Source organism: Pipistrellus kuhlii, unplaced genomic scaffold (assembly GCF_014108245.1).
Source record: "Pipistrellus kuhlii isolate mPipKuh1 unplaced genomic scaffold, mPipKuh1.p scaffold_m20_p_13, whole genome shotgun sequence".
Classification (NCBI taxonomy): domain Eukaryota; kingdom Metazoa; phylum Chordata; class Mammalia; order Chiroptera; family Vespertilionidae; genus Pipistrellus; species Pipistrellus kuhlii.
In genome coordinates this window covers 18035034-18061697 of record NW_023425438.1, presented here as the reverse complement: position 1 = coordinate 18061697, position 26664 = coordinate 18035034, and the positions used below count along the sequence as shown (strand labels likewise).

The window sequence follows — 26664 nt, the reverse complement described above, 5'->3', positions numbered from 1 at the left end:
ACCCTTCCAAGAAATATATTTGAATAAAGAAATCCATGAGCTATGCAGAGAGCGAGATTACAGTAAATGCAACTTTTAAGTGTTAGTGGTTTGAGTTGCAGGAAAAGGAACACGTAGGTCAGGTGGTGGTCGGTCCTCTGATGAACTGAAAATTGGTATAGGAAGGACAAGTAGAGAATCTGGCAATTCTGATGGGCACTGAGCTCACCTGAGAATGTGGAAGATGGACTTCAGGAATGCCACATTTGTAACAAAAACATATTTAATAATCTCAGGACACACTGAAATGTCTGCTTTTTCAAATTCACTTAGTACAAACTTATTTTTTTAGCGGTTTCTCTCTTTGATGCATGCACACATGCCCACACATATATATGTTTCCTCAAGGCAAAATTTGAAACTAGGAACAACATACAATGAAAAGAAATCTTTGGTGAAACAGCATTAGAATTGGCAGAAAATAGGATGTGGGCCCTGGGCCTGAAGAATAAAGGCAGATGGTCTCACACTCAATTGGCCCCAAAGAAACTCAATGTTCTTTCTCCCCTTTCCAGCTCTATTGGTGGGGAGAGGAAGAAAAGGCCTTGGTGAGCTCCTGAAGCCTGTTGGTACATCAAGGCCCTGTGTCCTCGGCCAGTTATTAAGAGAGCGAACACTAGAAGTTTGTACATGTTGTTAAAGCTTTAAGTTTAAGTTATTCCACCTACCAGATTCAGTAATAGCTGCGATGTTTTGATCACTAACTCATAGGCATCATGTTTTATACTAGAGGCCTGGTGTACGAAATTCATGAAGTGGCCACACGAATCTGGGTCCCACAAACCAACCTCTCTAATCTGAAGCCCTCAGGGGAGTCCTCTCCAATCCTGGAGCCTTGACGGCTTAGGCCCAGTACTCATGGTTCTCTGCTCTCTGCAGGGCCTGGCCACTCCGCGCCCACTGCCCAGAGGCTCTCCACGCCTGCGGCAAGATGTTTGCCTCGTTGTGGGCTTGATCCCCAGTTGGGAACTTGCAGGAAGCAACTGACCAGTGATTCTCTCTCACTGATGATGTTTCTGTCTCTCTCTCCTGCTCCATTCCTCTCGGAAATCAATGAAAATATAATTAAATTTTTTAAAAAGAAGAATGAATAAAACAAAGCAAAAAACAGCCATTCTCCAGATCATTGTCCCAACCCTTTGGGGTTCTGCTCCCAAGTGTGGACAGTTTGGCTCGAGTAAACTCGTAAAAGTTCTCTACAGGTTTGAATGTCTTTACATGAACATGATGTATATACCTGCTGGTTTCTGAGGGCAAGGCAGCAGAATCAGTCCATGAGGTCTGCTGTGAAACTGTAGAGGAGTCTGTTTTTGCTGTCAAAAGCCAGGTCACCCTAAGAAAAAGTGTAGAAAACCAGAAATTGGATTTACAAAGAGAAAACAGTCAGAAGCAAACAGAGTGATGCTCCCATACTCTTTTCCACCCAGACAGGCTGGTTTCTCAAACATCCTCCCTCCCTGAAGTTGGTGAGCTGCAGCCTAAGGGTGGGGGAGTCAGAGAATCCCAAGGCAAGGTCCAAGGCTCTGACATCACTGGAGAGCTTTCTGCACTTGAGTGAGGCCTTGGAGTGAGAGCCACTGGAATGAATCGCCCTGAATTCCTTTCCTCCTGCTTGCTCCGTACCCCACCCCTTACTCCCAAGCCCAGGATCTGTCTGCTCCCAGCTGTCTCCCCTGGACATGCCGGGCCCAGGTGGATCCCAGAGAACGGGCACTGCTCCCCACAGCAGCACCCAGTTCTGGAGGGTGCCAGCGCCCCACAGCCTGTGGTGCAGCGGTCCCAGGGACAGCAACACCCAGCAACCTCAGCCTCTCTTTAAACACAGAAGGAAAGGTAACCTAAGCAGTAAGCCTAAGGTATGCCTAGAGGGACATGCTTGCTGAGTTTCATGTAGAAGGCCATGTGCATGCACTGCCCAGAGGCCCCGGCTACTCCTCTGTGAGGGCAGAACGCTTGCCTTGTCTCTGCGGCGACAAAACAAGCATTCCACCAGGCCGTTCACGCTGCCCACTCTCAGCGCCCCCCTCTGCCCCCCCCCCAGGACTCCATTGGGCTGAGGGGACTGGGCACTGCCGTCTTGTGGCTATAGGTACCACCATCTTTGTGATGGAGTGATAGTTAATTTGCATATTACCCTTTTATTAGATAGGATGTGTTATCTCTTTTAAGCATCATAACAGCCCTATGAGATCATTACTCTTCCCCATTTTATAGATTAAAAACCTGGGTGTTTCACTAACCTGTCCAAGGTCAGACACGAGTAAATGACAGGACTTAGATTTAAAGTGAGGTCTGCTGAATTCCAGAACATGTTCTTAACTCCTGTCCTATGTTCTATTTTACTCAGAAGTATAAAGACCTTGTTTCTGATCTCAAGATTTGATCAAGCCAGCATGATGCCTGAGGGGTACTGTGGGAAAGGCAAATGAGACGTGTCCCCTGCTCTGACAGATCTGAATATGCAATCGCAGGGACAGGGATGGGAAAGAAAGTGATTGATTCTCACCAGAGGGGGTGCAGTAAGGTTTTCCCAAAGAAGTGATACTTGAGCAGAGTTCAAAAGATGAAGAGGAGTTCCAACATTGTGAAAAGACATTCATTCCAGCAAGAGCGAACTACAATATGCACAGCACTAAGGATGAAATAATAGTTAATGTGACAAAACATATGTAGAAAGATTTTTTTATCTTAATAGCATATAACCTGAGGCCCCAGCCACCCATGCTAACCCAGCCTTCAGAGATACCCTGCAAGGTAAAGTTGTCTCAACTTTGAAGATTGTCATTCCCCATGAGCAGACAGGCATGTTGTATGAGAGGCAGATGGTAATGGCAGGGTGTTCGTGAGTATATTCAGTCAGGAACTTGGGTGTAGGTCAGATAGTGTCTTCCAACTCAGGCCAGCTCCCAAGAGGCTAACACCTTGGTCATGTAGGGGCATCTAGGGAATGCAGATGATCATTTTCATTAGCATCAGAAGCTGGAGCTTTCTGCTTTGTGGAAGGTACAGCTTGATCTCTGTAAGTGGGGATCAGGACTGGAGCTGGGTCTGGGAATCCAGAGGAAATGGGGGAACAAGGCTTATATAAGTGATGGAGAGTGAAGGGAGTTATTGGCTGGGTCCTGAAGCCATTCTGAGACTTTTCTGAAGACAGTCACTCAGGAGTGACTTACTCAAGGCCCCCAGCTCTGACATAGTCCACTCGGTTCAGAAATACCTCCCCACATGCTTAGAAGTGATCGCTCAGCCATTCTGCCTTGTTGTAAGGATTAAATGATGTATTACATGCAAAACTTTTAACACTAAGTCTGGCCCCTACCGTGCTCAGTAAATATTGTTTATTATCAGCACCATCTTATTGTTCTGCTTCACAATCTACCAATAAGAGATGGGTTCATTCCAGAAGTCGTTCAGCCCTCAGTGTGATTAGGTTGAACAGGTTACTCGGAAAACAGGTGTGTTTTTTTTAAGGCTCTGAGGATTTTGAGGCAACTACATTGTGAATTCTTAGACTGAACTTTGCAGGTGGACAGACCCTAATTAGAAAGCAAGACCTCACTTCCCTCATCTTAGAATAGGATGATGATAATGACCTCATAGTGAAGATTTAGAAAAGTGAAGTAGTCTAATGTAGGTAAGCACTCCTGGCTCACTTAGTAACCTCGCTTCCCTTCCTTCTGACTAAATGCACTGAGGAGCAGTTTGGGTTCGTGTAGGAAAAGGCACAGGCCTGGGAAGAACACCCCTTTCTCGCCAAACCCAAGATTCTTTCTGCCTGACCCCACTTAGTCACAGCTGCCCGGGGTCTCCCAGCCCACCCACCCTCCTCTCTTGGTCCCTCCTCAGTTCTTCTACAAGCACCTTATGTTTACTTTGCATGGCCCTGCACAGCATTGGCTGATCGCATCTTCTCCCCTACCCGTAGGTTCCCTGTGGCTGGGCAGTGATTTCTCTCTCTGATTCTCTTGTGTTTACCCCAGTGCATGCTTGTGCTAGGCCCTCAGGAGATGTCTCCATGCCCAACCTACAGGTATGGGTGAGCAGAGACAGTTTTAGGGATGTCTGCCCACTTACTTGTAAAACCATTAAGGAGAAACTGGAACAGATTCTCAGGGCAAATAGAAGAGGGAAATAGCTAGAAAAACAAACAAACAAAAAAACAAAAACCTTAGCCACCACTCTGTGAAACTGAATGGAATGGGGGGATGATCTCAGAAGAGTGGTCTTTCCCTCCTCAGAATACTACCTTCTAAACTCCTGGGGATCTTCAGGTTCCTGACGTCCAAAGGTGTCCCTCGGATCCTATGGAGGACCTGGTTTTCATGCCTAGAGCACAGCTAGAGCTACTGAGAAAAATGTTTTCAAACAATGGTAAAAGCAGAAAAGGCCTTCAGGATTCCACATCCACTTTCTTTTTTTTAAATATATATATTTTTTATTTCAGAGAGGAAGGGAGAGGGAGAGAGAGATATACATCAATGATGAGAGAGAATAATTGATCAGCTGCCTTCTGCATACCCCACACTGGGGATTGAGCCCGCATCCTGGGCATGTTTCCTGACCAGGAATCGAACTGTGACATCCAGGTTCATACATCAGTGCTCAACAGCTGAGCCATGCCTGCCAGGCATTTTTTCTTCTTCTTTATTTTCCAGAAGAAATTGAGACTGGGAGGAATAGAGGCTCTTCGATTTTAGCTCTATTTTTCCATCCTTGGAGCCACTGGCTTCTATGTTCCTGAAGAGCATCTCTGCCTAGTTTGGCACATTTCCTGAATCAAACTGGAAGACTCTGCTCAGGAGAAAAATAGAGTTTAGCTTCAGATATATTTCACTTAGGGTTAAAAAGACAGTGTTTATCCCCTTACACTCTGGGCCACATATATCTGGAGAAGCGCTAAATCCCATCAGAATCCTCTCCTGCTTCTAATAGCTGACAAAACAGTAACCTGGAAATGGTTTTTTTGCTGTGTGTGTGTGTGTATTTGTGTGTGTGTGTGTGTGTGTGTGTGTGTGTGTGTGAGAGAGAGAGAGAGAGAGAGAGAGAGAGAGAGAGAGAGAAATAATCTACCCTTCCATTTAAACAATTTGCAATAGAGAGGTTTGAAGTTACATTTAATCATTGCTTTATAATGAATGTTACTTAATTAAATACTACTTTTAAAATAGGCTTCTTCTCTTTTTCTGTAATTGCATTACTTTTTTTGTGGGGAGGTTTTGTTTTGCTCTTTAACCTGATTGTGTGCATTTGGAAAGTACCCTAGTACAGGGTATCCGAAAGCAGAAAATGTTGGCTCTCTTCCCGCTTTCCATTCTTTCTTCTGTAAGGACGCCAGATTCCTTTGGGAAATCATCATTTGTAAAAGGTCAGGAGTAAAAGGAGGGGCATTCTTTAGTGTACAGTTACTACTAATTAGAAACCAAACATCTGTAACTATGTCAGAGTTATTTGTATTTGAAAAGAAACATTTATACACAAGAGCCCTTTCGGTAACATAAAACACACTATAGCACAAAATGTGTGCATTGGAGGAGTGGAGGACAGACAGAAGGGAAAGCTTAGGACAAATGACTGTGCCGAGTGAGGTCATTTGCTAATTAAATCTCAAAGCATTTTCAGAGTATTTTCTTTTCTCTGTCAAATGAAGTTTTCTTACTCACCCTCCTAACCTCCCTTGGGCCAAAGCAAACATTTTACTGCATTTGCCAATTACAGATTAAACATTTAATCATTTTAGAGTTGGCAGAACCTAGTCAAAGACCATTGGGAAATCTCGAGCTACCTACTGTAACTGAAGCCTTCACTGTCTTCCCGTAATGCAATGTAAGGGGATCTCTTCACCTGAAAGCGTGGGCTGATGGACCTATCTCACAGACGTATACTTTTGGTGGGGAGGGTGACAGTGTTTTGACTTACCTGACTTACCTGACATCTCTTTCTCTCCTCCTACCCATGATGAAATTCTGCTTAGATCAGTCAATTTATATAGAAATTGTAACTGTACTTTTCTTGTCTTATTAAGATAAATGTTGGTGATAGGCGTTAGAAGCATTTCAGTCATAGGCCTTTGTTCCTCTACATGCTAAGCATAACCGGCCACATGGGCCTAATGGCTCTGATTTTACCAGAAATTCATTCTTGGAATACTGATTAACTTTGAGAAAAACAAAAACAAACAAACTAAACAAGAGCCCATCTCCTTGTCCTGCTCTCCTCTGCCCTCCTTGTCTTGGCATCCAAGACATTTCTTGATTCTAAGCTGGGTTACTTTTTTAATTGGATGAATGATCATGAAGTCTTGGGCATTCTAGTCAAGAACTTCTCTAGGCTAGGACTTATGTTGGGCTTTCCTCTCAACTAAGATTGTGCAGGGAGGCTCTCAAGTGCATAGTTTCAGCAAAAATGGTTGTGTACTCTCAGGTTCTGAGTGTTTACAAAGTCAAGAGGCCCTTAGAGGATGGCCTGCCTTTCCAATGACTTTTGTAGAATCTCAAAATACCACTTGTCCATGACTTTTACTTATTTAGGAGCTGGTGGTTTCTATTCAAGCTCTTTCAGTGTGAGTTAGCCCAGAGGCAAGGATTTGGCGACTTGAGGATCCACTTTTGTTCTCTTGGCAAGTTCTGATCATATAGTCTTCCATTTGGCACTCCCTAGTCTGAGGTGACCCACCCCTCAGCCTTAAGTTCCACTATTATTTAAGAGTCTCTGCTTCAACCAGACACATCTACCTATAACTAGAGCACCCACCCTTGCTTTCCACTGTATCTGGTAGAACAATTGCCTGATTTCTTTTGGTGTGCTTAAATTAGGCTAGGTTTTCTAAGTTACATTTTTCTCAGAACCACAACCCACAATCTTATCCTCTTGTAGCCATAATGTCAAGATTACTTGCTTATCATTTTTCCAGTACTGCCTTGTGCTTTTGATCATCTTTCAACTCTCAAACGTACTTCTCATCTTGCCAACTACAGTATGACAACAGTGCCATTCTCATGGCACTTACCATGGTGCTTTTGTTTGCTTGCTGAGGAGTAAGCCATTTTTGGCTATTATCTTATTCCCAAAGCCTATCTACATTTATCCCTGTGATAGAATCATAGATGTTAATGATATTTATAAGAAAAGCAAAGTTGCCTATAGAACTAACACACACACACACACACACACACACACACACACACAATCATTTGGAATAATTGTATTAAAAAAACCCAAAAACATCTTTTGGAGTAAAGAGCAATTCCATTACCCCCTCACCTTCACTATCTCAGCCAGAATTAGGTAGATCAGCACATACAAAGGCATGGATGTGAAAGTGAGTATTGAATGGTCTTGTGTTTTTATTTCTTTCCAGATGTGGTAATTCACCTGTCTACCGCTCTCGTGAAATGGCAGCTCGTGCCTTGGTTCCATTTGTTATGAGAGACGAAGTCCCTGCTACGATCCGAACTCTGTTGGACAAACTCCCCAATTGCACTGACCAGTGTTTCCGGCAAAACCATATTCATGGAACGCTTCTCCAGGTAAGTAAAGTAGCTTTGTGTGACTTCTGTCAAACATCACAGGGTGAACTTTGGTTTCTCATATAGTGTTAGCAGGTGAAGATTTATTGCACAAGCTTTTAACTTTATTCACAGAACTTTTTCTATTGCTGAAAGAACAAGGATTTCTTAGGTTATTATTTTTTCTTATTTATTACAATCATGAGTACAGTGTCACACTGTAATTCTGCCAGGTCATCTGTTGCATTAAATTCTGTTTTCTACAGTATGCTTTCCCATTTGGACTTACCTCTCTGAACCAGATAAAATTGTGTCTTTTCCATCAAGTATGTCTGTGGAACATTCTAAGATGCTCCTTGTTCAGGGTGAAGTTGTGAGCATTCCTTGAAAGAGAGATTAGCCCGAGAAGTACAAGGAGAGTTGTACGTGGAAATATCAGACCCTGCTTTCCTATTTTCTCCATGCTACAAAGGAGACTTCTGTTTTTAATAAATAGAGTTCTTATTGGAACTTCTTAAACCCTAACTATAAACTTGGGGACAGGTGGTATTGGTGAGGAGATCTAATGTTCACGTGTCTGTTGTGGTCACTCACCATGGCTGGGAGTGGGATTTAAATATTAGATCATGTTTCTGATTTGTGAGCAGAGTTGAGAAATGGCCTTGATATTCCAATGTATCTTATAAGCTAGAGGTCTGCACTGCTGACATGTGAAGTCAATGGCACGGGATTCTGGAGCCAGGCTGTCCGAGTATAAATCTCAAATCTAGATATGCACTACCCGCACATCTGTGTCTTTGTTTTTGAGATGAGGATAATAGTAGTGTATACCTCATAGGGATTTGGTGAAGACTAAATGAATTAATGTCTATATAAAGTGATTAGAATTCTTAGCATCGTACCTAGTACATAAAAAATATAGATATATAAATAGTTATTATTGTTATTATCACAGTTTGAATGAGCCTATGCTATAATGAAAACTAATATTTTTAGTAACTGATTCCCTCTAAGTGAGAATGCAAGAAAGACCTATATTCTCTCCTTCCTTCCTTAGTTGTTTGATGTATTGCAAGAGTATTCACTGAATTCCTCTTACAGACTACTATGTCACAGTCAAAACAGTTCCTGCATTAAAGGAATCAAGGCCAAGAGAAGACCAAGAAATGGGCAACCATAGTGTTCTGTGCTAAATACCAAGGGGGCACGTAGCTGGGCCACTTAACTGGTCTTGGAGAAGTCAGGGAAGGCTTCCCCGAGAAAGCGGCATCTAAGCAGAGAGCAGAAGTTAGTCAAATGAAGGGGGGAAAAGAGTCTCCCATGCAGACAGAACAACTTGTAGAAAGGCTCTCCGTGGGTGAGAAGTCAGCCCATCTGAGAACTGCAAGTTTGGGTGAGACTGAAATTCTAGGTTGGCAGGTCTCAAACTGCTCTCAGGACTTCTTTAACCTCTTAAAAGTTATTGAGGATACCAAAGAGCTTTTGTCTATCAATATTTAATGAGAAACTAAAGCAGAAGATCTTAAAACACAAGATCTTACAAGTACACATTCCATTAGTCATTAGAGTGATGTCATCATAACATACCTGTAGCCTCTGGCAAACTCCGCTATACACTTGTGAAAGAATTAGAATAAAAGAGGAAAGCAATGTCTTAGTATCATTTGGGAAAATGTTTAATATTGCAGACCTCCTGAAAAGAATGTATGACCCCTGAGGCTCCCAGACCAGATCCTCTGGACTATGTTATGTATTGTACATTGTAGACTTTGGTGCTTTCTTCAGTATAAACTCTTAAACACTCATCTTTCTTGGTTTTCACTATATCCCTGTGATAAAGAGAGGAGCAGAAGTTATTATCTTGGCTTTAAAGATGGGACTCTGAGGCCCATACAAGTTAGATCTCTTGATGCTATCAGATTGTTGCTTCTTTGAAGGGAAAGGGCTGGCAATAATGAGTAATGCAGAACAGGCTTCTCAGAGATCCTGCGATTGTGCAGCTGAGTTACAAGGAAGGCTCAGATTGTTAGGGGGAATTAGCCATCAGATTTTCTTTATTGAAGATCCGCTCTTGGCTGAACTTTGTCAAAAGTGGTGGGGTTGGAATTGCTTCTTTGGCTCTTCACCAGTTACTCAAATGGGCCTCCTGGCCGAATTTCCCACACACACCACCAGTCTGCCCAGCAACAATACATGTCCCTTTCTCTGTAGCTGGGCTGCGTTTGACATCCTCAAATTTACTTTTTCTGCCACATAAAATATGAAACAGTATGGGAAGGTAAAAGCCTTCTGATTCTGGGTGGTTGTGGTTGTTGCTCTTGTTCCTGAGTGCTGGAGACTTACAGGGTTTGTTGGGGGGGAAAACAACAGTATGGTTGTTGGGTGTTGGGTATTGTGCTCATGTTTGTTAAGTAGATTCCTGTCTTTACCAAGATTGGTTTATACTCTGGTTGAAGAAAGGAAGTCAGATGCACCTGAAAATCTTTTTGTCATGTCCATTCGGGTGTCTCATCTGTGTTGTAATAGTTCTATTTCATTCACCCTGTTGTTCTTTAAGGGGAAAGCTTATGATAAAGGTTAAGATTTGGGGGGGGGGGGGGGGGCACACGACTCTTTTCCTCTTTCCTTTCTACAGCTTAGCGATTCCTTCTCCACATAAAGCCACCTTTGGAATCAGTACAAGGCCTGCACCTGGAAAAGTGATGTTAGGGATTGAAAGGAATGATAATCTCCATGGGACTTTCAGAGCCAGCTAAGTAAATATAAAATGGTTGTTTTTGCAAAAGCAGGAAATCATTTAGTAATCAGAAAACAAATTCTTTCACAGAACATTTTCTTGAATTATACATTTTTACTTCTTTGATAAATGTTTACATAAATATATCAAACCTCAGAAGTATTTTTATAGTATACCTTAAAAACGAGAAATATGCTGACCTCTCGATGTTCCGGGTATACGGAAGAAAGATTTAAATTATAGGACATGCAACAAAAATAAAAACCCATGAGATTCACTTCTTAACCATTGTAAAAACCAGAGGTTCCTAATTGCAAGGTTGAAATGGACTGGAAGTAACGCACACCAGAGAAGGTGAGATTATGCAGCAGGTTTGCAAGAGCCAGTGGTAAATGACATTAAATCTCAATAAAGGCTAGATAAGAGCCATGGACATTACCTCATTTGGGAACAGCACTGGCAGGGCTACCCTGTCTTTTAAATAGAATTAACTGTCTGTTTTCGTTGCCAAAATTCTGCATGTTGGGGCCTTAAGATTATTACTAGGTGACTTATCAGACCCGAGAAATCACACTGGAGCCCAAAAATATTCTTTTATGTTGAGGAAGAGTTTGGCCAGCAACCACAAGGAAAGATTCATTCTGATTCTTGGGTATTTAACTTGCCTTTTGGTGTTTCATAAGGAAATTTATGCCATTTGAAGTAAAAGTTGGGATTTTGAGTTTAGTTTTTTTCATTTTCTGTCTATTTTGGTTCTTTTTCTGATGGTATAAACATAAAAAGGTGATCCCTGCTCTTTCTCTCCATTCTTGTATATGGGTTAGGTACAGTGGGCAGTTGAGACTATTTAGCTACTGTGAAAAGCAGAAAAGCCACTTTTGTATTTTATCTGAACATTCTAGGCAAAGGCGTTCTTTTTTTCTTTAGATAATGCAACTAATCGACACAGTTCTTCACATCCCTTTGCGGTATTAAGCATTCTCATTTTCTACCAGCAGAATCTGTTGAATACTTTTCTAAAAAATTTTATTCTCCCCAAGTTTGGAGCCTGATTGCTGCACTTTTAGAATTCTGAGTGGAAAAGGTCCCACTTTCCTGGCTGTGGAGCTAAGAGCAGAGCTGCATACTTGGGTTGACATGAAATATTAGCCAGGGATGCACTTCAGACAGCCCGGGCCCACGCGTTTGGAAAGTCTGCCATAAGAGAAGTAAAAGGAACCTTTTGAGCACCTCCTGCGTTCCACGTGAATTGCATATGTGATTTCGTTAAAGCTCTCAGCAACCAGCAAGGTAGGTGCTATTCCTGCCAGACACACACACACACACACACACACACACACACACACACACGCCTCTCTCAGCCTCCCAGCCCGGGCTCTTGACGAGAAAACTGAGATCAGTCTGAGAGATTGACTTGTCGCAGAGGTAGCCTGGGGAAGAGAGAAAATGTCAGACTCTGGAGCCCTTTTTCTCTTTAAAACGTGCAGCATCTCTGATAGTCAATGTGAACCCAACTTTTGATGCTTAAGGAAACCAAACCAAGAATCCGTCTTCACTTTGTTTTTAATTCCTTGTCACTCCATTGGTCTCCTTAAATCTAATTTGATATGATGCTACAATATTGGAAACAAAGTCCATTGGTACTATACGGAGGGACAGAGGAAGTCAGTGAAGCCCCCAGCAGCTACAACTGGTAAAAGACTTTTAAAAGCACTTGTTGTGCTCTAGCTGGGTAGGTCAGTTGTTTAGAGCATTGTCCTGACACCCCAGTCAGAGCACATACAAGAAGCAACCAATGAATGCATAAATAAGTGGAACAACAAATCAGTGTTTTTGCCTGATTGGTGTGGCTCAGTAGTTGACCTATGAACCAGGAGGTCACAAGCCCAGTTTGCCAGCTCTATCCCTAGTTGGGGGCATGCAGGAGACAAACTATCAATGATTTTTCTCTCATCATTGATGTTTCTATCTCTCTCTCCTTCTCCCTTCCTCTCTGAAATAAATAAAAATATCTTTTAAATCAATGTTTCTCTTTCTTCCTTCTCTCTAAAAATCAGTAATTTTTAAAACTTTATTAAAAAGCACTTACTGTAACCTTCCTTCCCTCTGTTCTTCTCTTTCTCATCACTTCTCTTAAGTTTCCCATTTAATACTCCTAACCTAGAAATATGGAGTCCTGCTTTGGGAGCTAGGTTATAGCCAAGTTCACAGTTGCTATACCTTCTGTCATCTTTAAGGGTTATGACAAAACCTCTGAAACATGGTCACCTGCAGGAATTGTAGATTTTAGGTCTGGAAGCTGATGCAACCATGAAAAAGTAGTCAAGATTGGATTCAATTCACTGGACACTATAATATGTTTGCCCTGTTCTAAGCATGGCTCTCACCTGCCAGTATGGGAAGTTGTGGGTTAAAAACCAAATGAACCAACTAAACCTTCAGGGACCAGGGAGCATATGAGTAACAGATGAAGATGAGGCAAAATCTAAACCCACCACACAGGACATCTGGCATAAAAGAAGACTGAAATGAAAGTGATTTCCACATTAGTCTGTAACACCAGTTACACTCTGTAGTAGGGCTAGAGTTAGGGACTCTTTGGGGGTGGAAGCAGGGACAGCATGAGGACACAAACAGAGGCAGATATTAGCATTGTCTTTGTGGAAAAGAAAGGGGAAAGCCAGGAAAGGAAGGTAGACCAATTCAGCCAGCTAGTCATCTAAAGGAGTCACTGGTCAAGAAATGGAGGGATAAGACCAGCCATCTTTCATTCTCTGCTACGAAGAGAAGCAGCAGTGAAAGCAAATAGAAAATCAGTGCTAGAGGTAGCCTTAAGTAGAAATTCTATTGCAGTTTTCTAAATAAGGAAACGAATTTTTTTAGGAAAAAAAAATCAAAACTAATATTGTTGCAACAGAACTTATGATTATAAGTATAATTTAAAAGAATAATCAATTCCATCTTTTAAAATTATGACCATTTAAGACAGCACCTTGTGCTTAAAGAATTTCAATATCTTTTTCATATTTCTTAAAGATACCAAATTGTGAAACATAAAGTAGAATGCTCAAGCTGTCTAGAAGTGGAACATAACTTGACAGATCCCATTTGGTGACTTAGGTTGGCTTATCTCCATTGTTGTTTATTTTATACCCAGAAAATATAATTTCAGGATGGAAAGTCAAAAACAAAAGCCTGGAATTATGCTGATGCTGGAAGTTATAAATAGTCAGTGTGCTCTTTCTCTGAGGTGAGTCATAAAGAGAATGCTCACTCTTTTGACTAGTGGCTGGATTCACTTTTTCATTTTGAGCGCTTGTGTGAAAGGAGAAAAATCTTATTGCTAGCAAGACCCCAGCCCAAAAAGGGCTAAAGCAGAGCTTCTCCAATGCTTTGGCTGTGCATGCATCAAATATTTATTGGTTCCTTCGGCTCCCAGGGCTTAGCGGGCTGGGGGCTCCAGGCAGTTACCTGCAGCTGGGAGCAGCAGTATCTGTTTACCCCAGAGTGCCAAAGAAAGATTAGTTTATACGTGTGCTTTGACATGAAAAGAACTGGGAAGCACTGGGCTTTTAAAAAGGAAAGAAAGAAAGACTAAACCCTGTTAAACCTTACTTTTTGGCAATTGCTTTTTTCTGGATATAAGCCTACAAAAGTCATTTTTAATTAAAAAGCTACATTTGAAGATGAATTAATCCCTTTCTTATAAATATCGAAAGGCTTTTATTGGTTTGTGTTTCTTAGGGAGCGCTTGCCAGGTCTGGAGGACAGCTCTTAGCTGCAAGGGCCAGAGCATGGCTGCAGTGCACCATCGCTGTCCCTGGCCAGGGTCCTCCTGCTGTGCTGTGATTCTCCGAACTCACAGCATCAGTCAGGGTACATAGAATTTAGAGATTTGTCAGTTCATATGTCCCCAGGTTTTTGTATTATTCAGAATTAAAGTAGAAGACATAATGGTGAAAAAATTGTATGTATACACACACACACACACACACACACACACACACACACACACATATATACACACCAGTTATTCTATGTGTGTTTATGAGTGCCTATGGAGACTCTTCTGGGATTATTACTATTCCCATTATACTAATGAGAAAACTGAGAATGAGAGAGGTGGAAATTTGACTAATGTTATGCAAAGAGAAATGGTCAAAAGTGGAGCTGGGATTCAAAGCTTTCAAGTTTGTGCAGTCAACCATTATACTATACCATTTCTGTGGGTACGGGAAAGAAATTTTTTAGGCAAGAATGGCTCTCCGGGGCCTTCAAAATGTGGAGTGAAATGGAAGTTGACATGGTCTGTTTATTTATTCGTTTGACAGCTGTTGATTGAGCACCAACATGCCAGGTAATGTTTTAGGTGCTTGGAATACATCAGAGAACAAGAGGCAGGCCCTGGCTCTCATCGCTGCTGTCATAGAGCTTACATTCTGGAGGCAGAGAGACGGGCAGTAGTGCATGATATTATAATAAAATTTATGCTACTTTATGATAATAAGCACTAGAGGCCCAGTGCACGAAATTTGTGCAAGGATGTGGGGGAGGGAAGTCCCTTCAGCTCAGTCTGTACCCTCTCCACTCCAAGACCTCACAAGGGATTTCTGAATGCCAGTTTAGACCTGCAGTCTGACATCCCTCTCATAGTCCAGGACCGCTGGCTCCTAACTGCTCACCTGCCTGATTGCCCCTAACTGCCCGCCCTGCCAGCCTGATTACCCCTAACTGCCTCTGCCTGCCAGCCTGGTTGCCCCTCACTGCCCACCCTACCCCTTACCCCCCGCTGGCCTGGTCACCCCTAACTGTCCCACTGCTGGCTTGGTTGCCCCAACTTCCCCCACCCCCCTGCTGACCTGGTTGCCCCCAACTGGTTGCCCCCCCAACTGTCCCCCCCCCGTGTGTCCTGGTTGTCCCCAAATGCCCCCCCTCCTTCGCTAGCCTGGTCACCCCAAAATGCCTCCCCTAACAGCCTGGTTGCCCCATGCAGCCTGCTGTTCAATTCTCCTCTTCCAGCCTTATTGCCCCACACATCCTGTGTTCAGTCATCCGTCCAGTTGTGTCAGTCATGACAGCCCCTGGCTTTTTATATATTAGGATAATAAATGAGTAAATTACATTTATTATAAGGTAATAATTGCTATGGGCAAAGAGAACAAGTAGAGTAGGATAAGGGGAATCAGAAATTCATATGAGGCTGAAGCCGGTTTGGCTCAGCGGTAGAGTGTCGGTCTGCGGACTGAAGGGTCCCGGGTTCGATTCCGATCAGGGGCATGTACATTGGTTGCGGGCACATCCCCGATGGGGTGTGTGCAAGAGGCAGCTGGTTGATGTTTCTCTCTCATCGACGTTTCTATCTCTCTTATCTCTCTCTCTTCCTCTCTGTGAGAAATCAATAAAATATTTTTTTTTTAAAAAGAAGAAAGAAATTCATATGAGAAAGGGGCAGGTGATAGTATTAAATAAGATATCAGAATAGTAATTGTTGAAAAAGTAACATTTGAGCAAAAGAATAAACATCTTTTCTCCTGAAATTGAGTTGGTTACATGTCTGTATATTTGATACTGCCTTTAACCAGGGAGAAGTGCCCACAGAGTTGGCAATAGTGGATAAACAAGGCCAGGAAGGATGTCACTGCTTGGGAAACCTGTGTCCTCAGTATTGTCCCATGCTGGATGTGGAGGTTACTAGGGACTGTGTGAAGTTCTTTCCCCACAAAAGCATAGTGAGTCAGTCAGTGGGTCCTGTGAGTTCAGGAAAGTGTTCATCACAGCACCTCCTCTCCTATATTTAGCTGTCTGTACCTGTGTATTCTTTTACTAAGCAGATAGTTACTGAGTGATTATTCGTGCATAATACTATGCAGGTACCATGGAGAATACGGAGAAAAGTTAATATGTAACAATCTCTGCCTGCTAGGGATCTGTGAGCTGCAGTGAAAAACAAGCTTGCCACATCATAAACAGGTACACGGAAATACCTAACTGTGCTGTGTGCCAGGCGAGTGGCTGAGAACACACATCTGAGGGGAGAGCGAGAGGTGGCTTTGTGGGGACATTGAGTCTTCGGATAAACCTTTAAACTAGTGTTCTGCTGTTGAGAAAAAGGACTTGGTGTGAACCGAGGCACAGAGCAGGGCATGCAGAAGTGTTTGCAGGGGACAATGAGTACACCAGTCTATTGGCTCCTGGAGAGTGGCAGGAACAGATGGGATATGTGATTGGTAAAGTGGGCAAGGGTCAACGTGTGAGACCACAAATGCCAGGCCAAGACATTTAGACTCTGCAGGCCTGTGGACTTCAAATGCAGGGTGCAAGACAGTAATGCATAGGGCAGAAAATGTTGACATGTTATTTCTTTTCTTTCATCCTCTTAACTGTTATTTTGTATCTGGTGTATAATGTGTATAGCATATGAATAGAGTAGTATATAATTTCTTAAATAAGTATAAAAGCTGGAAGCATGTACTCAAAGAGGTCATTCTATATAGTGATTAAGAGCTAAGTTTGTTTTCCTTATAGGTCCTATATCTGTGACATTTTGGTCCAGTTGATTTCTGTGCCTCCACGTCTTCCTCTGTAAATGGGAAGGTAGAACTACCAGATAAGTTGGTTGTGAGGATGAAATGAACTAATACACAGGTAGTGCTCAGCAAGGTCTCCGCATATACCAGGTATATAATGTGGATTTTTTTTTCAGTAGATGGAGTTACACAAATGTTGATATATATGCGACTTAATATGTATGCTATTTTGTTGTATTGACAACAAGCTTCAAAACTTCATATGTCAAATTTTCTGAAGGTTTTAACATAGATATTTTTACACTTAAAAATGTTCAATTTTGTGGCACAAAAAAAAAAGCATTTGTGGGAAGTTTTAATTCATTACTTTATTTTGAAGAAAAGTACAGCTGAAAGTTAAATACTTTGGAAAGCTTATGGTGAACATGCTCCATCTCAAGATAATTGTGAATGCTGGTTTAAATGCTTTAAAAGTGATGATTTCGATGTGAAAGACAAAGAACGTCCAGGTTAACCGAAAAAGTTTGAAGACCAACAATTACAAGCATTATTGGATGAAGATGTGTGTCAAACTCAAAAACAACTTGCAGAAAGCTTAAACGTTGCTAAGCAAACAATTTCCAATCATTTACAAGCAATGGAAAAGATTTTAAAGAAAGGAAAATGGGTGCCACATCAACTGAACGAGAGACAGATGGAAAACTGAAAAGTTATCAGTAAAATGTTACTTCAACAGCATGAAAGAAAGTCTTTTTTTTGCATCCAATTATGACTGGCGATGAAAAGTGGATTTATTTTGAGAATCCCAAGTGCACAAAATCATGAGTTGACCTAGTTCAACCATCAACATGGACTGCAAGGCCAAATTGTTTCGAGAAGAAGACAATGCTCTGCGTTTGGTGGCATCAGGAAGGTGTGGTGTATCATGAGCTACTAAAACCAGGTGAAACTGTTAATACTGATCCCTACTGACAACAAATAATCAATTTGAAATACACTTTGATCATGAAAAATCAGATTGTGCCGGAAGATACAGCAAAGTAATTTTGCTTCATAATAACGCACCATCACACACTTCAAACCCAGTTAAAGACATGTTAAAAGATCTTGTCTGGCAAGTGTTAACTCACCCACTGTATTCACCAGACTTTGCTCCTTCAGATTACATTCCATTCTGATCGATGGCACAAGCACTTTCTAAGCTACACTTCAAAATGTATGAAGAAGTAGAAAATTGGGTCTCTGAATGGTTTACCTCAAAACAAGAAAAGTTCTATTGGGACAGTATCCACAAATTACCTGGAAGATGGGGGAAATGCACATTACTTTGAATAAAGCACTTTTGATGTTTCTCTTGAAGTTATCGTGTTTTCTTTGATTACAAAATTTGCATTATTAACCGGTACACCTGGCAGTAAGTGTTCAGTGAATGTTAGTTGCTATTCTTACTACTTGGTGCTGCATCTGCCATTGCCATCACCACCAACCCTGATACTAGTTTGTGATCCAAAATGTGAAATCCATTGATACAGGTGGTGAATGAAAGACTTTGAGCTAAAGGAAGCTGTGTCTTTAAAAAACTAATGAACATTGAAATGATACTGTAAAAATTGTGAGGATTCCTATTGATATGTGAGTGTGTGCATAAAGGAGAAATAAGTCAATTTTCAGCAGTTTTGACTTTGTATGTGTACATGCTCCACAAAAGATTCTCTGCTCAGTGTTCTCTACCTTCCTGTAGATTGTATTAAAGATTATAAGAGCTGAGATTAGTTCTGATTTTTAAGGGTTGAGTTCCTACAAGGGTTATTCCTTGCACCTGTTTTGTTTTGAATTACACTCCCTCCCTCAGACCCCATCAGAAACCTGATGAATCAAGAAGGGAACACTGTCACACTGTCCCAGACAAAGGAGTCTTTTAGCATTCCAAGGGGGGATCTGAAGTTCATAAACTGAAAGGGAGATATAGGACCCTCCTAAATAGATTAATCTAGCACTTTTGCCAAGTTCATTTTTCATCTTGGAAGACCTGCTTTCCACCCCCTCCTAGCCTTATTGTTTGATACTTTTTATGACTGAAGATAATTCTGAGTGTACTTTCAAAACACAGCAGAACAAAACATCACGCTGTGGACACACTAGCAGGCTGCTGTTGTTTCCCAGAACTCTTATAAAATATCTGATGGTATGTGGTCCTGTTACATGATGCACTTGGTTTGGTGGGTCTCCAGCCCATGCAAACAGCACTATTTGTTGTGTGTTTTTGGACATGCCAAACTAACAGGAAAAACGCAGTCCTTCTTGTTTTATTGAGGATGCATTTATTGAGGCTGCATAGCATGTGTACGGGCTGCATAGCCCTTGGATTTACTTAAAGCACCCAGATACTTCAGTGACTGAGGCCTCGTTGGCTGTTTAAAAGCATTGTAGTTGAGGATAGCCAGACAATTTGGCAGCCACCCAGAGGCCTGAAGGAAAATCAGCCCACGGGCCTAAAGGGAAGTTTAAATAAGTAATAAAACTTTCTATTTTAACTGTATTATTGTTTGTGACATTCTTATATTTCTCCCTACTGTACATCTCTAGCCCCTCCACTCTGTCCTTTCATGGCAGAGGCCTGGTTATTTTTTGTTACAGGGACTGTACTGTGCATTGTAATATGTTTAGTAGCAACTCTCCAGTAGATGCTAGTACCCACCCTCTCAGCTATGACATCAAAAATGTTTCCAGATATTTCCCCATATCCTCTGGGAGGCTGAATCACCCTTAGTTGAGAATCTTGATTCCGTGTAGACAAGATGTGATGCAGCTCTTTTAAATACCAGTGGCCATGAAAGAAACCCTTCCTGATCCATGAACAAATTATAATTCTACAGACTGCAATGAGCTATGCATAGGAATAAGGAAAAGGAGGGGAATATACATCACTAAGGCTGGGGATCTCAAAGAATCATTCTCCTCCTCTTGTTCCTCCTCTTTCTCTTCCGCCTTTCTCCTTCCTCTCCTCCCTCTTCTCCTTTCTCCTTCTTTTTCTTTGTTCTCCTTTTTCACCCCTCCTTTTATCTCTCCCCTCCCCCTTACTCATCTGTTGAGATGATCATATGTTTTTTATCTTCCATTCTATTAATGTAATATGTTACATTTATTAATTTACATTTGTTAACCCATTCTTGCATCCCAGGTGTAAATTCCACTTGATCATTGTATATAATCTTTTTAATGTTCTGTTCAATTTGTTTTCCTAGTATTTTGTTGAATATTTTTACATCAAAACTCATCAGGATATCAGCCTATGGTTTTCTTTCCTTTGTAGGGTCTTATCTGGCTTTGGGTAATACAGGCCTCATAAAAGGCATTGGGGAGTGTTCCCTCTTCTTCAATTCTTTTTGGAAAGGTTTGAAAGGATTGACAGTAATTCTCCTTTAGATGTTTGATAGAATTTACCAGTGAACCCAACTGCCCTGGGCTTTTCTTTTGGGGAGGTCTTTGATTACTTACTCAGCCTTCTTACTCATTATTGGTCTGTTTCATTCTTCTATTTCTTCCTGAATCATTCTTGATTGGTGTCTAGACATGTTTCCAGGAATTTATCCATTCCTTCTAGGTTGTCCAATTTGTTGGCATACAGTTACTCATATAAATGCCTTTCTTTTCCTTGTTTATTTCTGTGTTCCACTGGACATTCAGATAATAATGAGTTTATTCAACAAAATTACATATGTGTCCAGCTCCTAGAGTAGTGCCAACCGTTCTGACTCCCTGGCTACCCTGGACCCCTTCCACCCACCTATGGTCCCATAGCCTATCCTCCGCTTTTAGATGATTAGATCCATCTTTTTTCTTGTGTGTCGTCTGTATTGCTTTTCCCGGTTAGTAGTTCTGTTGTAATATAATAGTGTTTGAGAAGAAAGACTCTGGAGTAAGACTATGTATGTGGGCTCGATTGCCCGCTCCACTGCCTGCTGAGATCTCTTAGCCTTCATTCCCTCCTCTGTAAAGTGAAGAAGCAAATAGTGTTCTGGGATAGTTGTGAAAAATAAATGAGATAAAACCAAGTGACTCTAATGGCCAGATCTTCTGTCTCCAGAAGAGGTGGGGGGAGGGGCAGACTGTTATTTAGGGCAGGAAGGGGGTCTTTCAAAATTGTTCTAAAGCCTCATTGGTTGTGACCTTCTCTGTGTGCAGATGAGTTCCGTGATCACTCGAGTACAGCATGCTATTGGGGACAGTCTAAATCTCCATATGTTCATTCGCTTCTTTTGCCAAATCAAGGAAGACTCTTGCTTTCCTGCTTCACCCTCCACTTATTTTTCTTGTTATGAAGGGATGTGTGATCTATACTTGAAAGGACAGCACTCCGGAGAGTGCTAGGTATGCACAGGTATCAGATGCTTTAATATTGAACCCATGTTTATATTGAAGAGATGATCCTGTACTTTCGCAAGTATCTTGGTCATTCCCCTATTTGAATTCCTTTTTAATCTTAGTGAAGTACAGTTGCTAGTGAGGGAGGTATTTTTCATTAAGTTCCTCAGAATCGTATTTCCCAAAAGGGAACTAAAGATGTTCAGAGTTATTTTTATATCAAATGGGTTTAACGTTCTCTTTTTTTAAATTGTGACTCTGAAGAGTTTACAAGTGCCAGAAAAATCCATCACCTTTGTTAGTCTTCAAAGAGAGCAATATAATTAGCATTTTAAACGTTCTGTTTGACATTTTTTTCCATTATTCACTACTTAAGCCTTTTAAAAAGATTTTTTTCCATGTAAATGGTAAGACAGGTTTTACTTGTAAGTTTAAGTCAGTTTATAGCAAATAGACTTTATGCCTTTCCTTTCTTCTTGGATTACAGGGTATATAGTGATTTTTATATCTAACATGTTTCTAAAATACAGTTGCAGTTCCTGTTTTATAATTGATTTTTTTCAAGCATGTGAAACATTTATTAGTCCAATTAACAATCTGTTCTTTTTATACTGAAAAGCAGTACTCATTGATCAGTCTACTTGAGAGAAAATTTAATTAACAGGTTATATTTTTCAGATTTTTTTTTTTACAGAACAGAAATACAGGGCAGTAATTAATGATTGAACATACACGTGTGTGTGTGTGTGTGTGTGTGTGTGTGTGTGTGTGTGTGTTTAAGCAGTGCTAGTCCAGCCTTAGCTGGTTTGACTCAGTGATTAGAGTGTTGGTCCTTGGACTGAAGAGTCACAGGCTCAGTTCTTGCCAAGGAGACGCACCTCATTTGCCAGCTCAATCCCTGGGACTAATGGGGTACATGCAGGAGGCAACAAATGGGTGTGTCTCTTTCACATCGATGTTTCTCTCTGTGTGTCTCTTCCCCCTACCTTCCATTCTCTCTAAAAATCAATGGAAAAAATATCCTTGGTGAGGATTAACAAAGAAAAAGAAAAAAGATGAAGTGATAGTCCAAATAAGCCTTTCCCAGGATGTTGTAGTGAGCCTGTAACTCATAGTATAAAATAAATATCCATAATGATATAAATAAATAAAATAGATAAGCAAACAAATCAATGGGGGAGAAGAAACAAATCTCCCAGGCAGAAGGATTCCAAATAATTTATGTAGATACTCCCTCCCTCCTTCAGAAAGTGACACTTGGCCTCCTTTCCCTCATCCCCAGAGAGTGGGCTACTCACAGTGACTTGCTTCCTGAGCGTGTGGAAGGAGGGAGGATGGAGACTTAACTTCAGAAATCTGGCAAATACTACCGCTAAGCTATGTGCTCAAGACTAACAGCAACAGGAATAAATCATGTTGATAGCATGCACTCTTTTTATGATTTGAAAATGGTATGTCACCTCTGTGGTCTTCCTTCCAATGACTCATAATCCTAGTCTAATAAAAAAAAAAAAAATCAGACAATCTCAAATTTCTTACAAAATTTCTGACCAGAACTCCTCAAAACTGCGAAGGTTATCAAAAGCAAGAAAAAAGTCTAAGAAACTGTCTCAGACTAGAGGAGCCTACTGGGACATGAGAGCTAAATGTAACATGCTAACCTGGATGAGATGTTGGAACAGAAAAAGGACATTAGATGAAAAACTAGTGGGACCTGAATAAAGTGTATGCAGTTTAATAGACAGTAATGTACCAGTTACTTCCTTAGTGTGACAGATGTACCATCTATATACATAAAAGACCAGCAACTGGAATGGCGGAATGACCAGAATGACCAGAATGACCAGTGGCTGTGACGTGCGCTGTGGCAACCAACCAGTTTGATCCAGGCCCGATTGGCCCCCAACACACCAACTGAGGGTGGGTCTGGCCGGCCAGTCACCTGTGGCTTCTCCCCCTGGCAGCCTCTCCCCTCCTCCCCCCTCACTGGGTTCAACCAGACCCTACCCATGCACGAATTCATTCACCAGGCCTCTAGTAGTAACATAAGATGGTAGCAGTGAGGGAAATGAGTGAGGTATATACAGAAACTTTTTGTACCCTCTCTGCAACTTTTTGGTATATCTAAAGCATACTCTAGAGCACATGTGTCAAACACAAGGCCCACGGGCCAAATCCGTCCCGCCAGGCCTTGCAATGTGGCCCACACCGCGCTGTCATAACTGCACTCCGCTGCGTTTCCATCACAATGACAGTTTATGACTGTTCAGTAAACCATTCGGCCCGCGATTTAGGCTGGATTTTAGATTTTGGCCCCTTCTCTGATTGAGTTCGACACCTTTACTCTAGAGCAATGGTTGCCAACCAGTGGTCCTCAGACCACTGGTGGTCCATGAGGTCTGAAAGGTTGGTGACTGCTGCTCTAGAGCACCCCACTTTCCAGTCCTCTTGCTTAGAAAAACAGATTTTCTTCCTCATAGAGTAGTGATGAGTAGGGTAAGCATTACTATGTGTATCTAGATTGCCAGGGCCTCTGAAAGGGCCCTTCTGAATGTCAGTAATTACTGACATCTAGCTCCATATGAGTGTGGCCTTTGGGCCTCTGTCTGGAAAGTAGCAGCAGAGTCCTCACTGTTGACCCTGTATGGATTGGTTGTTTTGCTTCTAAGTGGGATATACTTAGGCATCACTAACTTAACACATGGCCCTCTGTACTAAGACTGGATGTTTAGAATGTGGATATTTATCATTATTCAGGGCACCCTGTAAATCCCTAATACCACATTCATTTGGGGCAGGGACATTAGTTCTGTGTGTTTTTAGCTTTAGAATGAAAGAGGACTTTGAAAATGCATTGAGAAGAGGAGGTGATTTTCATTTTAACAAATTGTCTGTAATAACTGTGTATGGTACTAGATGAGTACTAGATTTATCAGGTGATCGCTTAGTAAGCTATATAAATGTCTAATCATTGTGTTGTATATCTGAAACTAATATTGTATGTCAACTGTAATTGAAATTTTTTTTTAATTTTTAATTGTCTTAGTTATCTCAGCTGCTTATAGAAAACAAATCATCATCAGAAGGAGCCTTAAAAAAAAAAAAAAAAAAAAAAAAAAAAAGGGCAGGGGTCTTCCAGAGTGTATGCAATAGGGTCTTTGTACCATGCCGTCTCAACAGAGGAAGTTCTGCACTTTGTGCATTATCTCTATATTCACACCAAATAGTAGAAGAGAGTATTGCTGACTATGTGTTGAACCCTTAGAGAGGATAAACAGAAAAGGGCTGTGCTGTTTTCTACAAGTACAGCTTCATCCATGCTGTAAATATTGGCTCCAGGAGTTTACAACATTGATCCAGCTTCAGGGGCCCCTTTTAATCTGAAACAGCTTGCAGTTGGGTGGCATTTCTTGTGTTGGGCTGTGAACACTGACACCAATTTCACAAAATTTCCTGCAAAATGCTTTTGCTTGCATGTGCTTTGCTTTATTCCTGTTCTTGGAGACTTGACCGGTACAGGCCCTGTGCCGACTTTCCTTTGCTGTCTCACCACCATCAGCAGTTCTGTAATGGGATTAACGGGATACCTCAATTTCCAAAAATAGACTGAAGTTCAAGAGGTTTACTGCCCAGCAGAGGGAAGTCAAAATAACCAGCGTTGTATTTTTTTGGCATACGGATTTTCAGTTTCCCACATTGGGACCTTATACATAGAAAATAAAGTTACAAAATTTTCCTCAGTGTAAAATTCTAGCTCACTGTCCTCCACTTTAACTCTCTTCTTTATTGGAAAGAATTTGGTATAAGGTAGATTCACTTTGGATATCATCCAATGACTGAAATGCCAAGCTACCATGAGAGAGTATAAATAAGACACAGACCCCACAGTATTTACCATTTGGAAACTAAAAATCATTGAGAGGATGCTATGTTTCATTATAGTTACATCATTGCTACTTGGTATGCACAATTTGTAATCTAGAACTGTTTTTATTGCTCCATTCTTAGAGTTTCATTGACAAACCAGATTATTTTTGGATAGCAGTTTTAGATCTAGGCAGGCTGGGATCAACATACTCCTTTCTCACTTTCTAGATATTTGGCCAGGGCAAGTCACTTAAATTTAAAATTGAAGCTTAACCATCTACACTGCATGGCCAGATTATTATGATCTCTGAATGCATAATAATCTGGCTACTCAGTATATAAAATAATGATAGTATGTAATTTGTAAGGTTGATATAAGGACTAGAGATGTTATATGTACAAGTTTCCAGTATAGTGGCTGCTGTCATGGTATAGTTTCTTAATAAATGGGAACTGTCTTTTATAATTATTAATATAAGTTTTAAAATACTATTATGAAAATTACTTAACATTACCAAGTAGAATAAAAAATAAATTAATGAAGAGCTATTGTGTTGTGGGGGTGTTTTTTTAAATAAATCTTCATTGTTCAGATTATTACAGTTGTTCCTCTTTTTCCCCCCATAGCTCCCCTCCATCCAGTTCCCACCCCATCCCATGCCCTCCTCCACTGTCCTTGTCCATACGTATAAGATTTTTGTCCAATCTCTTCCCACACTCCCCACATCCCATCCTCCTGAGAATTGTCAGTTCACTCCCTTTCTATGCCCCTGATTCTATTATATTCACCAGTTTATTCTGTTTATCAGATTTTTTATTCACTTGATTTTTAGATTCACTTGTTGATAGATATGTATTTATTGTTACTTTGTTGTTCATAATTTTTCTTTACCTTTTTCTTCCTCTTCTTAGAGAATACCCTTCAGCATTTCATATGATACTGGTTTGGTGTTGATGAACTCCTTTAGCTTTTTCTTATCTGTGAAGCTCTTTATCTGACCTTCAATTCTAAATGATAGCTTTGCTGGGTAGAGTAATATTGGTTGTAGGTTCTTGCTGTTCATCACTTTGTATATTTCTTGCCACTCCCTTCTGGCCTGCATAGTTTCTGTTGAGAAATCAGCTGACAGTTCTATGGGTACTCCCTTGTAGGTAACTGTTTTTCTCTTGCTGCTTTTAATATTCTCTTTGTCTTTTGCCCTTGGCATTTTAATTATGATGTGTTCGATTCCGGTCAAGGGCATGTACATTGGTTGCGGGCATATCCCCAGTAGGGGGTGTGCAAGAGGCAGCTGGTCGGTGATTTTCTCTCATTGATGTTTCTAACTCTCTATCCCTCTCTCTTCCTCTCTGTAAAAAATCAATAAAATATATATTTTTTAAAAGAGTGAGATTTTCCTAGATTACAGAGAAAATTGCATTAATATGAACTTTACTATTTTAGAATTTTGTTTTTATACTTCTGGCATTAAAACTGTACTCAAATGTAATTTCCTTTATGAATGTTCATTACAAATGAATCTTCTGAATTTATTTAGGTTTAGTTTAAGAGAAATACTACTTGGTAGTCATTTTAGTGTAGTTCATGATATTTAAATAATGAATCAGCAGCTCTTTAAAAGTT

The 26664-nt window shown here is 41.0% G+C and overlaps 1 protein-coding gene across 4 annotated transcripts in view; it reads left to right on the top strand.

Annotated features, from left to right (window-relative positions):
• Positions 1–26664, top strand: part of THADA (THADA armadillo repeat containing) — a 283517-nt gene that overhangs the window by 144866 nt on the left and 111987 nt on the right. For all 4 annotated transcript variants that reach the window (XR_004987407.2, XM_045580694.1, XM_036435157.2 and 1 more), the window contains exon 29: positions 7397–7565. Coding sequence is in view for 3 of the 4 variants with exons in the window: in XM_045580694.1 (XP_045436650.1) it covers positions 7397–7565 (169 nt within the window). In the remaining variant the exon portion in view is untranslated. The remainder of the gene's footprint in view (positions 1–7396; positions 7566–26664) is intronic.